At 48.7% G+C, this 14,920-nt stretch overlaps 1 protein-coding gene across 1 annotated transcript in view; it reads left to right on the top strand.

Annotated features, from left to right (window-relative positions):
• The window catches only part of LOC136588128 (dipeptidyl peptidase 1-like), a 35,731-nt gene extending 22,435 nt beyond the window's left edge, over nucleotides 1-13,296 (top strand). The window contains exons 4-7 of the mRNA XM_066587129.1: nucleotides 393-548; nucleotides 6,274-6,386; nucleotides 6,464-6,595; nucleotides 9,885-13,296. Of these exons, the coding sequence (XP_066443226.1) occupies nucleotides 393-548; nucleotides 6,274-6,386; nucleotides 6,464-6,595; nucleotides 9,885-10,387 (904 nt within the window). The 3' untranslated portion in view covers nucleotides 10,388-13,296. The remainder of the gene's footprint in view (nucleotides 1-392; nucleotides 549-6,273; nucleotides 6,387-6,463; nucleotides 6,596-9,884) is intronic.
• Nucleotides 13,297-14,920: the final 1,624 nt, after the last annotated feature.

The following is a 14,920-nucleotide window of genomic DNA, read 5'->3' on the forward strand; positions in this document are numbered from 1 at the left end:
TAATAGAGGTGCTTCAGTTAAACAGCGATCCTAGCTAGTGGCAGCCAGTGCCGGCGGCAGTAAGCTGTCAACGGCTGATGGCCTCCAGGTATGAAGCAAGTTGGGCTCCCAATCCCACTTCACACAGTACTTTGTGACCATGACAGATGCGTCATAGAGCCTCTTGGGGATTTAATTTAACCCCTTAATGACCTGAGCCGTTCAGTCTTGTGCATATAAATATGAAGGAGATTGATTTCAAAGTAAGCTGATGCCTTTGCATTGACTTGAGATGGAGGTCAGAATGTGTTAGTGCAGCCTCATCTGGGCTGGGCGAGTCAGTTTTGGGCACTGGATTGCGAAAGGCTCTGTTCTCCCTCTAACCTGGTTCTTACCCCTTTTTCTTTCCTCAGGCTCGCCAGCATGCCCTTCAGAAGCAACTACGGATTTGTGGAACAAATAAACTCTGTTCAGAAGTCTTGGACTGCGAGGGTCTACCCCGAAATGGAACGATTCTCCATGGAGGATCTTCTGAGAAGAGCTGGGGGGCGTAGCTCTAAAATCCCAAGGTATGACTGTAGAGGAAGAGAGAAAAATTCTTGTAAGTGTAATGGTCTCTGATGCTTCCAAGATGGAAAATGTAGGATGGAGGCAGTATGGGTGCTCTCATGCAACTGTCCGCGCGTGGATCGTAGAAGAACGTGTAAACTGCCTACATACCGCTCAGATACAGGCCAGTGTAAAGGCTAAACTCTAAGATTGCAAAGAAAGTGTAGGCACCCCCTCCTGTCATGGGGTGCTGATGGGTTGCCATGGCATTCTCCCAGGCCTGCTATGGACTTCAGCCCCTTAAAACCTTCAAAGGGATTTTCTGGCACTAAACTATTGATGACCCACCCTCAAGATCGGTCATCAATAGTCAATCAGTGGATTAATCTGTTGCTCAGGATCCCTGACTCAACCAGTTGATTGAAGTGAGCACACGACACTTAATTCCCTACCATTCACAGCGCCGTGCATTGTATAGGGGCTGTGCCTGGTATTGCAGCTCTATCTCATAGAGGTTCTCTCAGGCTACAACATGTCACTGATCTAAGAAAAGGCTGTTGCACTCACTGCCTCTTCAATAAGGTGATTGGTGGGAATCCCAAGCGGCAGACTCCCACCGATCAACTATTGATAACCTAGTCTGGGGATAGGTCATCAATTGTTTACACCTGGAAAACTCCCTTTAATGGGCTGCTTGTAACGGTACAACGGGGCTCCAGAATTAATTTAAATCTAAGAGCGAAGTTGACTTTGCCCAGGTTTGGACCAGACATTTTAAGGGATTTCGCCCATGTGGTGGTTTTAAGGCCCTAATTTTTATTTTTTTTTCCTTCAGCTACCAAAGTAACTTACTGCATGTTTTTTTTTTTCCTGGTATATTTACGCTACAATGTACAGGAATACGGTTCCCATTTTGTTCATAATTTTGATATAATTAGTATAGTCTCTGATCGCAGGGCGGATAAGGTGACGGTTTAGACTGGTGGGCATGTTTCTTACATATTTTGTAACTTTTTAAACTTATTTTTGCAACGATGTCACATCTGTCATATTAGACCTCTGGGGGGCAGTCATGATGGCATATATCTTCTATTTCACACTTTTCCACTGTAACTCAGGCATCCATACACCCAGGCACCCAGTTACATGCAAAACCTTCCCCTGCAGTGATACTAGGCACTAACAGAGCTGATCCGACACCCGGCTACCATATGATCGCTGGGTGGCATGGCGAGCGCCACTTCCGATTTCTCTATTCACTACATGGTGCTCTATAGCCCATAGAAGAAGGCAAAAGGGGGTTAAAATCTGCTTCTGCCTTTTCTTCCCAGTCCCCAGCGGTCGCTGACAATTCGACCTGCAGGAGCATTAATCCCAAACTGTAATTTTGCAATGGCGCAGGATTAAAGCTCAGACCTAAATGCTATATATTTACGGCACTTGGTCCTATTTCTTGGGTTAAAAGGGTTTTCCGTGGAAGCCATATTGATGAACTGTCCTTTTAGCTGATCGGCTGGGGTCTGTTGCTCGGGACCCTGACTGATCAGCTGAGCGGGTGCGTGCTGTCAGCACCGCATATACAGGGGTCAGAGAAAAAGCAGCAGAAGTCTCTGTGCCAGCCTCTGTAGTGGCCGGCGCTTGTAACTAGGTGGCCCTCGTGGTCAGTGAGTTACAGGTTGCTGTCACGATGGGTCACAGGTCCCAGGAAACCCAACCTGCAACTCGCAGTAACCCCGTTTGACCTAAACTTGGTTATGCAACCCCTGCTATAGCCTGAGGTTACCACATGGCTCCAACCTAATATTTATTAACGGGAGCTGCACCTGTTTGCAGACAGGTGACATCCCTTATAATCCTGTTACAGCAGGCCAGTGCCTCCTTCCTCCGGTAACAGGAGCCGTGGGGAGGCAACGCTGATGGGAACCGAGCAGCAAGTGCTTCTCCTTCATGGCTCCTTGAAGGTCTGTGTTGTGGACATGGAGGTACAACTCTCGAAATGGTATTGAAGCAGGTAGTTTTACCCAGTTCTTCCTTATTAAAAGTTTATAAAAACTGCTGATGTTTAACGCGTTTCGGAGATGCAGCCCCTTCCTCAGAAATGACTGTATTGGGTGCGGGATATGGCGGTGGTTTCTCCTATCCTCGCCACTATTCTCTAGAATGGTAAACAATGCTGCTGGCCCCCGTGACCCTGCATATGGTGGCATATGGCCTTTATATTCCGCAGGTGGTTATGTGCGGTACACCTGTTTGGATTGTTTATTTCGATGACTCTTCCCCCGCGGCCCATATGCAATGTAATTGCGTGTGAGCAGCCGGTATATACGTGACCATAGAGAACCATGCGCTCTGTCGCGTATCTGCGCAGTAAAATGGAACCTGCTGCGTTCCATTTTCCACTCACAGATTACGCAATTCCGACACTAATGTTAGCATAAGGCAGTGTAACGGATTGCCTACGGACTACCGCGTATCACAAGGGGCGAACAGCCTGCAGAATCCACAAATTCAAATCCAGTTGTGCAAGCCCGGCTATACTAAGTGTCTGGACCCGGTTGAATGTCTTCTCTGCATTTTTTATGTATGCAAAAAAAAACAAACCCAGATGGTCCATTGACTTAATACATATTTATCTAATTCCAGTGACGTCAATGGGCCATTTTGGTCCATAATATAGACCAAGATGGGACATGCTGTGGGTTTCTCCCCCAGACTTTGGATGCATTGATGATTACTTTGGTCGCCATCTGGAGGCCTGTACAATATACTGCAATACAGGAGTATTGGAGGACATTGTACAAGTGATCAGACTATCGCAAGTTCCCCATGGGGACTCCAAAGGGAAAGGAAATTAGAAAAATATGAAGTTAAACATTAGTTGCCATCACTGCATCCATAACGCCAAACTATGGCGTGATCACCCAGCGACCGCCATTGAAGGGAAAAATCCCTCTAGATGGATTCGCTGTGACTACTTCCCTTCTAGGTTGGTCAGCATGTGCCCCCACTCACTGCAGGTCAGTCTGAGGGGAAGAGAAACCCTGCAGCACGTTGACTTATTAACCTCTTAGTAACTGCCATAAAAGGGCGTTTCAGTTACTAAGGGGGGCTTTAAACCTGTACATCTTTTTAAGGCCATAGATTGGCAGACAGCCAGGCTCCTGCTGGAACTTCCAGGGATGGAGAACCCTCAGATCCTGTCAGTTTGACCACTTGGATACCCTAATCAATAGCACTGTAGCATATAAGAAGATGACGGTTGCAAGGTACTAATGAGTTTCCATGGCAGCCGAAGGCCTGCATGTCTGCTATATAACTTGGCCTCTTAGTCTACTGAGGCAGGGTCTAATAGGCTGATGTCATGGGCATTGTAGGAGTCACTATAGAAGTAATGCAATGATTTTTTTTTTCACTGGGGAACTTGCAGCATAGCACCTATGATCGCTATGATAAAGCATTGCAGGACTTCTGTCCTGCAATGCTTTATTGCTTCTTTTAGAGATCATACGCTATAGCAAAGCAGGACGCGAAAGTCCGATGACTACACAGAGGGAGCGCCCTCCCTCTGTAAACCCTTTATATGCCACAATTTACATAGATTGCAGTGTGTAAGGGGTTAACAGCGGGGGTTGCTGTCCCGATTCACCCCCGCTGTTGCAGCAGGAGGCCAGCTATCGCTGACAGCCGTCTCCCACTGCCGGATAGCGCAGGATCTCTTCTGATCTCGCACTATTCCAGGACATAAATGTGCGTCCTGTTGCGTTAGGTGCCCCTCTGCCAGGACCTACGTTTACGGTGGCGGGAAGGGGTTAAAGGGAAATGTGTTGTCAGAAAACTTATTTATATATATTTTTTTTTTATTTATTTATTTATTTTCTTTCAAGCATTTCTGGTAGTTTTTTGATTTTTCTTTGCAGTTGAAATCTAGATACCGTATATACCGGCGTATAAGACGACTTTTGAACCCCGAAAAATCTGCTCTGAAGTCGGGGGTCGTCTTATACGCCGGTAATAAAAAAAAAAAAAAAAAGTGTAAAAAAAAAACAAACATTACTCACCTCCCCCGGCGTTCTTTCGCGCTCCGGTAGGATGTCGCTCGCTCCTCGTCCCCGGCGCAGCATTGCTTTCTGAATGCGGGGCTTGAAATCCCCGCCTCCAGAAAGCTAATACACACGCCGTCAGCCAGTTACAGCCATTCAATGACAGCATTGAATGGCTGTGATTGGCTGAAGGCGCACGTGTGTTAGCAATCACACCCATTCAATGATGTCATTGAATAGTGTGATTGGCTGAAGCCACGTGTGTTTTAGCCAATCACAGCCATTCAATGATGTCATTGAATGGCTGTAACTGGCTGACGGCGTGTGTATTAGCTTTCTGGAGGCGGGGATTTCAAGCCCCGCATTCAGAAAGCAATGCTGCGCCGGGGACGAGGAGCGAGCGACATCCTGCCGGAGCGCGACAGAACGCCGGGGGAGGTGAGTACTGATTTTTTTTTTTCTCCACTGTATTACCGGCGTATAAGGTGAAAGTTGGGGGGTCGTCAAAGTTGGGGGGTCGTCTTATACGCCCCGTCGCCTTATACGCCGGTATATACGGTAGTTTGTTTTTATTTTCTGAGATCCTGCAATTTTTTTATTTTTGCACTGATTAGAGTCTAGTAATAGTCTGATATTTCCTGATCTGTGGACGAAGCTTTCCAGCAGTCGTCTCACTGGCATCACAGGCCAGATTACACTGAGAGGTGACACCTACATGTATATAACACAGGACCCACCAGTCACTATAGGTGATGTCACAGCTCACCTCCTCCCCTTTCCGGCACACTGAGAACAGAGCCTAAGGTCTCCTGCCCATGGCTGTGTCGGACTTGCCAGTGGAATATTGCAGCGGAGTCCGACACGGTGCCCCCTACACCACCCTCCCAAAGACCCCATACTCGCCTCTCTGGATCTGCCATGCGGCTCCCGTTCGATACGCAGCGCAATACACGTGGGTGTTGATGCATAATCACGCAAATTCTCCGTCTGTCGTGTGATACTTCTGCTGTGAGCACAGCGGGCTTCCGTTGACTACAATGGAAGCCAGCCGAGCATTTTTCCGTGGCAATTAGAACAGGCAGCAGTTTTTTGCGCTACGGAATTCCGTGTAGAATACTGCAGCATGAAGATTGAAAGGCAGACGGCTATTGGGTTCTATCGAACCTAATGGCTGCGGGATAACGCCGCAGAAGTCCGTCTGTGGGAATCGGCCCTTATACTAGTCTGTTGGTTCCTGATCTGTAGAAGAAGCTTTGCAGCAGTCATGTCACTGACATCACAGGCCGGATTACAAGGAGAGCTGACCTCTGTCTGTAGATAACACCGGACCCACTAGTCAGTATAGGTAGTCATCTGACTATCTACTGCCCCTCCCAGCATTGTGATGTCTGCACGGGTCACGCAGCAGGTCTAGAACAGTCTCCCATATAAGTCTATGCATCCCCTGCTGTCCATTGTGAGAATGGCCCATAAGGCTGCAGTACAGCATTTAGAGCAATTCGTGAGATTCCACTTTGGAAAGATGGCCGCTCTAGTCATCTATAGCCAACAGAATTTAAAAAAAATGGTCTTTGCTGATCCAGTCCCTTAAGAAACACAATAGGCCAGTCACTAATGGGTTAATCCCATTCACATATGTGCGGTCTTGCTGTGAAATGATGTGGGCCTAGAGTCTTACTAGAAGTGATGTGTTCTTCTCTTCCAGCATTCCTCCTCCTGCCCCTCTGCCCACCGATGAGAAATATCAAGGTCTCCCTGACGCTTGGGATTGGCGCAATGTTGGTGGGCAGGACTATGTCAGCCCTGTGAGAGACCAAGGTACAGTTATACAACATACAGACTACTTGTCTTAGAGTAAAGCCTCGGAGCGAAGACTTACACTTCTCTGTATCCAGGATCGTGCGGTAGCTGCTACTCATTTTCCGCCGTGGGGATGTTGGAAGCCCGTATCCGTATTCAGACCAAACTTAAGCAGAAGCCGATCCTGAGTCCCCAACAAATCGTCTCCTGCAGTAATTACTCCCAAGGTGAGTAGTTATATTCTTCACTGCTTCAACTCTTGGGTGCCCAACCTTGGCAGCCCTTACCTAAAGCCAAGGGGTGCACCTCAGGGTAATGGTTCAGAGTCTTGGCTAATCTTCTCCTGCATTGACCCTCGAGTAATAAAATCTTGACATCACATACATGTAGATGTCGTATGCAGTGAACAGTTGTAAACCGAACAACTATTTAAAGCGTATCTGCATCTTCAAGCTTTTTAATATATACCAGGATCTCCTTACCCTCATTTGCTGCTGCCTGCACTTTGTTTCATCTCTGTAAGGTCTGATTTTTCAGGTGGTCTTCCCCATTGTTCTGCTATTTCAATACTTACAGGGAAGGAAAGTGTAGCAAGCTTAGCATTCTGCTAGTAGTTCACTGTCCTGACTTCCTTGCCCTTACTTCCCATGCTGCATTGCACTGTCTTGGGTCTAATCAGCAGGGAGGCAGCATGAAGGAGAAGCAGAGATTGTGGAGATCATTATTGCAGATCTGTCAGCCTACAGCCAGTGAGTGCACAGGAACTACCTGTGAAGATCGCTCCTCCCTCTGTTACTTAAAAAAAAAAAGTTTGTCCTGGTTACTAGAAAAGCTCTGTACCTAGGGACAGGGTGGATTACAGAGAAGCTGGAAGGGAGACCCCAAGGGGCAGCAACTTCAAATGTTGGCAGTGGTAAAGCAGCAGTTTTTAATGCAAGTTTGAGACTAGTCCGATGATGATTAAAAAAAAAACTTTCCCTGTGCTCCAAGGGTTAAAGAACTGTTGTAGACCCTAAGGTCCACAGGCTAAATAAACCAGTAATTATTGGTAGTGCTGCGCGTTTCGGTGTTAATACTACACCTTTCTCAAGGTGTGTATATAATATTAGACTTACACATGTGGTGCTCGCCGCGGACACTGTTCTGGCTTTGGCCGGTGCGTCAACCCATGGGAAGAGTCTTGAGTTATGGGACCAGAGCTCTCACTGTGTGGAACAGAACACTTTTTTTCTTTCCTTTCTCTTTCTCTTCATTCATAAAATACTTGGAGGGAAGAAAAGAAAGTGGTAGAGCGCATGTTGTGTTCCACAAAGTGAGAGGTCTGGTCCTGTGACCTTTGGTCATATTACCCAAAACTCCTCCCCTTGGGATGACTCGCCGGCCGAAGCCAGAACGGCGTCCGCGGTGAGCACCAGGTGTAAGTTTACTCTATATGATGTGTTAAGATTGTAACTGTAATTTTTGCTTGAGAAAGGCGTAGCATTGATGCCCAAACGCATAGCACTACCATAAAGACTGGTTTATTTAACCTGCGGACCTTGGTCTATCATAATTCTTTTAACCCTTGGAGTGTGGGGAATTTTTTATTTTATTTTTTTTTTTTTTTATCCATTGAACTATTTCCTATCCAGCCCCGGTTATGCAGTAGGCTTTACCTCCCGGGTCGCCTCTCCAAACGGCTGGATATGAAGGGAAAGAGGATGATGAGCACATCTGGACACTAGGTGCCGGTGGATCCCCTACACAGGGAAATCCACTGAGCACCGTGTGAGTGAATATTCAAGATACATCTACACTATGGCCGCCTGCACACGGGCGGAAATCCCGCGGCGGTATTTCCCGCGCGGCAAATCTCGCGCGGCAAACAAACCGCGGCATGTCCTATTTCTGTGCGGGGCTCGCAGAGCCTCGCACAGAAACGTCACTCACCCGGGCGTTGGCTCCGGTCTGCGCATGCGCCGGCAGCCGGCACATGAAAGAGCCGAGGCCGCTGGGCGTGGGTGAGTACGCGCTCGTCCCTGCAGGCTCTCGGGTCGGGTCCCGCGGCGAGAATTCTCGCCGCCGGATCCGACCCACTCGTCTGCAGGCGGCCTATATATGATTATTTCTGATGAGGTGCTGAAAAACTGCCTACCCTTTCTCTCTAAGGTTGAGACTAACACAATCTAGTAGATGAGCATAAACTGTCTGCAAAGTAGCAATTCCAATTTGCCAAACATTATGCTCAGTGTGACTGTACAATCAGGTGTGATTGTTCTCAGTAAGAGAAACCATGATGTTACAGCGAGCTTTTGGGTTCTTGTCAAACCTTCATAAAACTGGTTTTAGATGGACACAATTATAACCTACAAATGCAGTGGGCACACCTCATTTGAGACTTAAAGAACAGCAGACAATCTGAGCAAAGAGATACTTAATCAGTCCACTGAGCTGAGGAATGTGACAGTTTTTATGATGTCTGTTATCTATGGCCATTTTTGATGCCCTCAAGAATGGAATGAGCCTCAGCCTGAGATTCTTGCATAAGTGGAGATTATGAAAGGCGTTACAGGTGTCGTGGTTTTTTTTTGGTTTTTTTTTTTTTTCATAGAAATTAAGAAATGGATTGTAAGAATGTTGCCATTCAATAGCAGCAGAGGTAGTGTTTCCATCTCCTTCTAATTGCAGATTTTAAAAAAAGTGATCTTTTTGTTAGGATACCTTTTTAATGGCCATCTACAAGATTACCTGGTTTCTCTCACTGTTGCACTTTACTGGCCAACACGGTACCAATCGGGATGACAGCTGTAGTACAGGGACATCCTCACTGTTAACGGTGGCAGTGGGAGAAATCTAGGGTGCTACAGGTCTGTACTGGTAGGGGTAACTAGTGGGGTACCACAGGGGATTGTGCTGTAGATGATACAAACTATGTAAAGTAATTAACCTAAGAGGACGCAAGGCAGTTGTAAGAGGATCTGGATAAGTTGGGGGAAGAAAAGTGGCAAATGAGGTTTAAAACCGATAAATGTAAAGTTCTGCACATGGGCAGAGGAAATACAGGTCACTATTACACACTAAATGGGAAACCACTGGGGGACACTGACATGGAAAAGGGATTTTAGCTAACTGGAGCAACCAGTGTCCGGCAGCTGCTGCTAAGGCACCTAAGATCATGGGGTGCATCAAAATAGGTCTAGGGGCACATGATGAGAACCTTGTTCTTTCTCTTTACAAGTCACTGGTCAGACCACACATGGAATATTGTGGACAGCTTTGGGCACCAGTACTCAAGAAGGACATAGCAGAGCTTGAGAGAGTGCAAAGACGGGCAACTAAAGTAATAAACGGAATGGGCGGACTACAATACCCAGAGAGATCATCAAAACTGGGATTATCTATCTAGTTTTTAGGTTGCCCCTCAGATTTCCCCCTTCTACGTATATTAGGGGACAATACAGAGTTTCTTGGACCACTCTTGCCCATACAGATCCTGCCTTAGATGTCTTGAGACTCACTACTTCCTATCTCCCACAGGCTGTCACGGTGGCTTTCCTTATCTGATCGCTGGTAAATACATCCAAGATTTCGGCATCATAGAGGAGTCCTACATGCCGTACACCGACTCCGAGTCTCCCTGCACCCTGAAAGACAGCTACTACCAATACTACACCGCCGAGTACCACTATGTGGGGGGGTTCTACGGTGGCTGCAACGAAGCCTATCTGAAATATGAATTGGTTATGGGGGGTCCTGTAGCTATCTCTTTTAAAGTATATGCCGATTTTTCGTCCTATGAGGGAGGGATCTACCACCACACCGGGCTACAGGACAGATTCAACCCCTTTCAGGAAACTGACCACGTTGTCCTCTTGGTGGGGTACGGAGCAGATCCCAGCACTGGTGAAAAATATTGGATCGTGAAGAACAGCTGGGGACCTGCATGGGGCGAGAAGGGTTACTTCCGAATACGCAGGGGCTCAAACGAGTGCGCTATTGAAAGTATCGGCACAGTTGCAACACCTATTCCAAAATTGTAAAAAAAAATAAAAAAAAATCTGGAGGAATCGTCCAGTGTTTGGAGACGGAGGCGAAATTACTCAACGCTGGATATGCCCAGTAATGGGTTAATTGTGAAAACCTTCTTTTGTAATCACGCTGACTTGCATAACTAGCGGCTTGGAACTGGTGCAGATTCTCCTCAGCAGCTCAAAATATTCAACGGATTTTTGTGCAGATCCGCAACAATCCGCTACGTGTGAACGTGCGCTTCTGGTGTTGGTGGACGGCCCTTTTAGGATGGGTTGTCAATAGTTGATTGGCTGGGGTCTGCAATTCGGGATTCCTGCTGTGTCCAGACAGGGCCTAGATAGCGGATGGCGCTGTCAACCTTGCAGTGGCCCAAGTTGGTATTGCGTTCTGTGAGAGCTGTGCCTTTGTAACAAAGTGCCGCAGCAATATTGATGGCGCAGTAACCGCGTGCAGGAACAGCTGATGCCTCTTTATATCTGTTTTTACACTCTGAAAACCTATAAACTTTTTCACTGAAATGTTTTGTTTTTGATAGTTTTATAGCTCCACCCCAAACCCCTCCTCCAAAGCACCCGCTGTACCAAAGAGTTGATCTATGATCTGCCTTTTTTTTTTGTTTGTTTTTTGTTTTTGCCAATCATACTAGTTGAAGCTCGGCTGATGGGTTTTACCTGCGTGCTGAAGTTGCGCCCATGTCTGCCGCTGGTAGCAGCCAGGTTTTTACTATTGCTCTGATCACCGGACTGCAGTCAATCACTGCGCACGAGTCACTTCTTCTAGGTTAAACTTTTGATCGGAGATCTAGTGACCTTCGTTTTGAAGATTTTTAGATCAAAATATTGGAGTATTCTGTGTGTTTCCCTTTAACCCCTTATGGACTCTGCCTAATTTTGGCCATGAAGATGACAATTTTGGGGGGGATTTTCAGCTCCCCTTTTCAAAAGCCATAACTTTTATTTTTCCGTCGACACGGCCGTATATGGGCTTGTTTTTTGCGTGCAAACTATAGTTTTTTTTATTTGTACCTTAGGGAACAACCGGCTTTTTTGATCAGTTTAAATTTTTGTGAGGTAAAAGGGAATGAGCAAAAAAGTTGTGGTTTTTGTTTTTTGTTTTCTTACACTGTTTGTCCCTGAATGATCGCAGCAATGATGATGCATTGCAGGATTTCTGTCCTGCAATGCCTTATCTCTTGTAAATGTGAACATTAACATTGGCAAGGTGGAATGCCTAAATCTGGGTTCCTGTTGTCATGGCAACCCATCGGCCCTCTGCGGGGGTCCGATGACTGACTTCACAGAAGGAGCGTCCTCCCTCTGTGAACCCTTTACATGCCGTGATCTACATAGATCACGATATGTAGGGAGGTAACAGTGTGGGGCGCTGTCATTATGTACCCCCGCTGTTGTAGCAGGAACCCGGCTATCGGTAACAGCCGACTCCACTGCAGTATGGCGCGGGCTCTGCTTCTGATCCCACGCCATCACAGGACGTACGTTTACGTCCTATGGCGTTAAGTACCCCACAGCAAGGATGTAACCTTGTGCCCTGTGGCGTTAAGGGCTTAAATAAGGTTCAACAGCTGACAGTGTAACTAACTCTAGATCAGCAGCCCGCCCGTAGCGACCTTTCCAACGGGACGGAGTAGGCCGCACGACGCACTGCAAACCATTTTCAGTTCCTCCCCAGAATCCCCACGCTACCTGCAGATTTAGACATGGAATTGAAAAAAATGGCTGTGAAATCTGCCTGCACTTCCGTATCGCAATCCGCAGTCAGCCCCGCCGCTCTTAGCATGGACTTGTCTGCGGCCTGCGGCGTAATTCTGTCCTGCGTGAAGAGTCCCTATTTTGTTTCGGCATTTAACAAATCTATATGTACATCTGTATCTCGTCAGTCTCACATATCTTACCTATTGATTGCTATATATCGACAAAGAAAAATCACGCGTTTTTACAATTTTTATTATCTTTTTTACACGGGTGGACAGTTAAATCATGATGTAATAAACTTTTTTGAGAAGTTTTATCAAAGTATGAAATCTAATCCTAAGGCTGGAGCCAGAAACTGTCTGTCTTGTCCACAGCGACCAATCACAGCGCAGCTTTCATTTTACCTCAGCCAATTCAGAGATGACAGCGGAGCTCTGGTTGCTACGGGCAACGGACTGTTTAGCTTTGCTAAAGGAGGCCTGATCTCCCTGTGTACTAGCCCACTACATGGCCGGGCCACCACAGCCATACTTTAGTCCTATGGCAGCCTTCCAGTGCCATAATAGAGCAGGACCCCGGCGGTTTATAGGGTTCTGTGGTCATCCAAGTTTGCTGTTGTAGAGCGGCAGGCGTGCGGGTGCTGAGGCCGTGTTACATGCGGATAACCAGCCTTGGGGGTCCCTTTGACACGGGCCGATAAAATCGTTCAGGTTCCGGCATGAAGGAATCTGCTTATCGTTCTATGTAAACGCTGCAACTGAACGGCGAATGAGGATTCATCTGCTTCACGTTGTTTCTGCATCCCTGAACGACGGATCGGCCGTGTAAACGGGCACCAAAGTCTGTAATGTGCAGAATCAAAAACTGCTATAGCTCCACTCTTCGCAGTGCCCATAGGTGGGCACGGTTCCCGCTACCCGTCCTGGACGCGCCGCCATAAGATGTTTGTTTAGCTTGCCGAGCCGCACTAGCCGTTCGCACTTGGAGCGCTCGCTTACAGGGATTTAATGTGCCTTACAGGAGGAACCTGTCGCCTGCCTACAGCACTGGACACTAAGCTTAGGGGGCTGTGTCTTAGTTTTTTTTCCCCCTGTGCCATCCCCTTAGTTTATAGTGCTGGCAGGCGCCGGTTCCCTATTTAAAGGGAGATAATCAGGGACTTTGTGAATTATTGGATTATAAAGAAAATAAAATTTTTAAAGCTTTGTGTTTTTTGTTTTTCCTTTGGTATAAAGCGGCGGCCCGCACGCACTGTGCAAACAGATTTTATAATTGTATAGAGGTTTAATTAAACATGAGGTTCCTGTGACTAGACATGCTAATGCTATATGTAAAGTATACTTGTAGCCGGTGTATATAGTAAGGACCAGCCTCATGCCCCAATATGTCTTGCCTGCTGCAGGGACAGTTTAATTATCATTAAAGGGGTGGTCTCGCGAAACCAAGTGGGGTTATACACTTCCGTATGGCCATATTAATGCACTTTGTAATGTACATTGTGCATTAAATATGAGCCATACAGAAGTTATTCCACTTACCTGCTCCGTTGCTAGCGTCCTCGTCTCCATGGTTCCGTCTAAATTCGCTGGCAGCTTGCTTTTTTAGACGCGCTTGCGCAGTCCGGTCTTCTCCATTCAGCACGAGCCGCTTCAGTGTGCTCCCCGCTACAGCTCTTCTGCGCATGCGCAGACGAGCTGTCACTGCTCGGGAGCGCGCTGAAGCGGCCATTCTGCACCATCCTCTGTTAGAGGAAGGTGCAGAAACTGGAGCTGCCCAGCGGAGAAGACCAGCCCAGCCCAGCAGCCCCGAGAAGCCTCCCAGGTAAGTGATGGGTCGGGGGGGGCTGCCGCTGCGCCGGGCTGCGCCGGGGGGGAGGGCTGCCGCTGCGCCGGGGGAGCCAGCGCTAGGCCGGGGGGGCTGTCGCTGCGCCGGGGGAGCTAGCGCTAGGCCGGGGGGGCTGTCGCTAGGCCGGGGGGGCTGTCGCTGCGATGGGGGGGGCTGTTGCTAGGCCGGGGGGGCTGTCGCTAGGCCGGGGGGGCTGTCGCTGCGCCGGGGGAGCTAGCGCTAGGCCGGGGGGGCTGTCGCTAGGCCGGGGGGGCTGTCGCTGCGCCGGGGGAGCTAGCGCTAGGCCGGGGGGGGCTGTCGCTAGGCCGGGGGGGCTGTCGCTAGGCCGGGGGAGCTAGCGCTAGGCCGGGGGGGCTGTCGCTGCGCCGGGGGAGCTAGCGCTAGGCCGGGGGGGCTGTCGCTGCGATGGGGGGGGCTGTCGCTGCGCCGGGGGAGCTAGCGCTAGGCCGGGGGGGGCTGTCGCTAGGCCGGGGGGGCTGTCGCTAGGCCGGGGGAGCTAGCGCTAGGCCGGGGGGGCTGTCGCTGCGCCGGGGGAGCTAGCGCTAGGCCGGGGGGGCTGTCGCTGCGATGGGGGGGGGCTGTCGCTGCGCCGGGGGAGCTAGCGCTGGGGAGCCGGGGGCTAGCGCCGGTTACCTGCTGTCTGGTCGGCGGCTGCGATGCGTCCGGTTGCCATGGAGACACAGCTGGCGGCGTCTCGGGAGCGCGCACGTCGGGCTGCAGCGAGCGACTGGGAAAGAGCCGGCGGCCATCTTGAGGAAACTTTTATAACTTGCTGAAACGCTGGAACGGTAAGTACGAACCAGCTAGAAATGTCATTTACAGGGGGGCTTAGTAATGTGTGTTTAATGGGGGGGACTGGGCAAAAAAAAAAAATAACTGCTTCCTCGAGACATCTCCTTTAACTCCTCTAGTCATCTAAATAAGCTACAGGCCATAGGTATACCCACGCCCGAGCAGCTCCGTAAATACAGCCCCAGAACCAAG

Source organism: Eleutherodactylus coqui, chromosome 1 (genome assembly GCF_035609145.1).
Source record: "Eleutherodactylus coqui strain aEleCoq1 chromosome 1, aEleCoq1.hap1, whole genome shotgun sequence".
NCBI classification, from domain to species: Eukaryota; Metazoa; Chordata; class Amphibia; order Anura; family Eleutherodactylidae; genus Eleutherodactylus; species Eleutherodactylus coqui.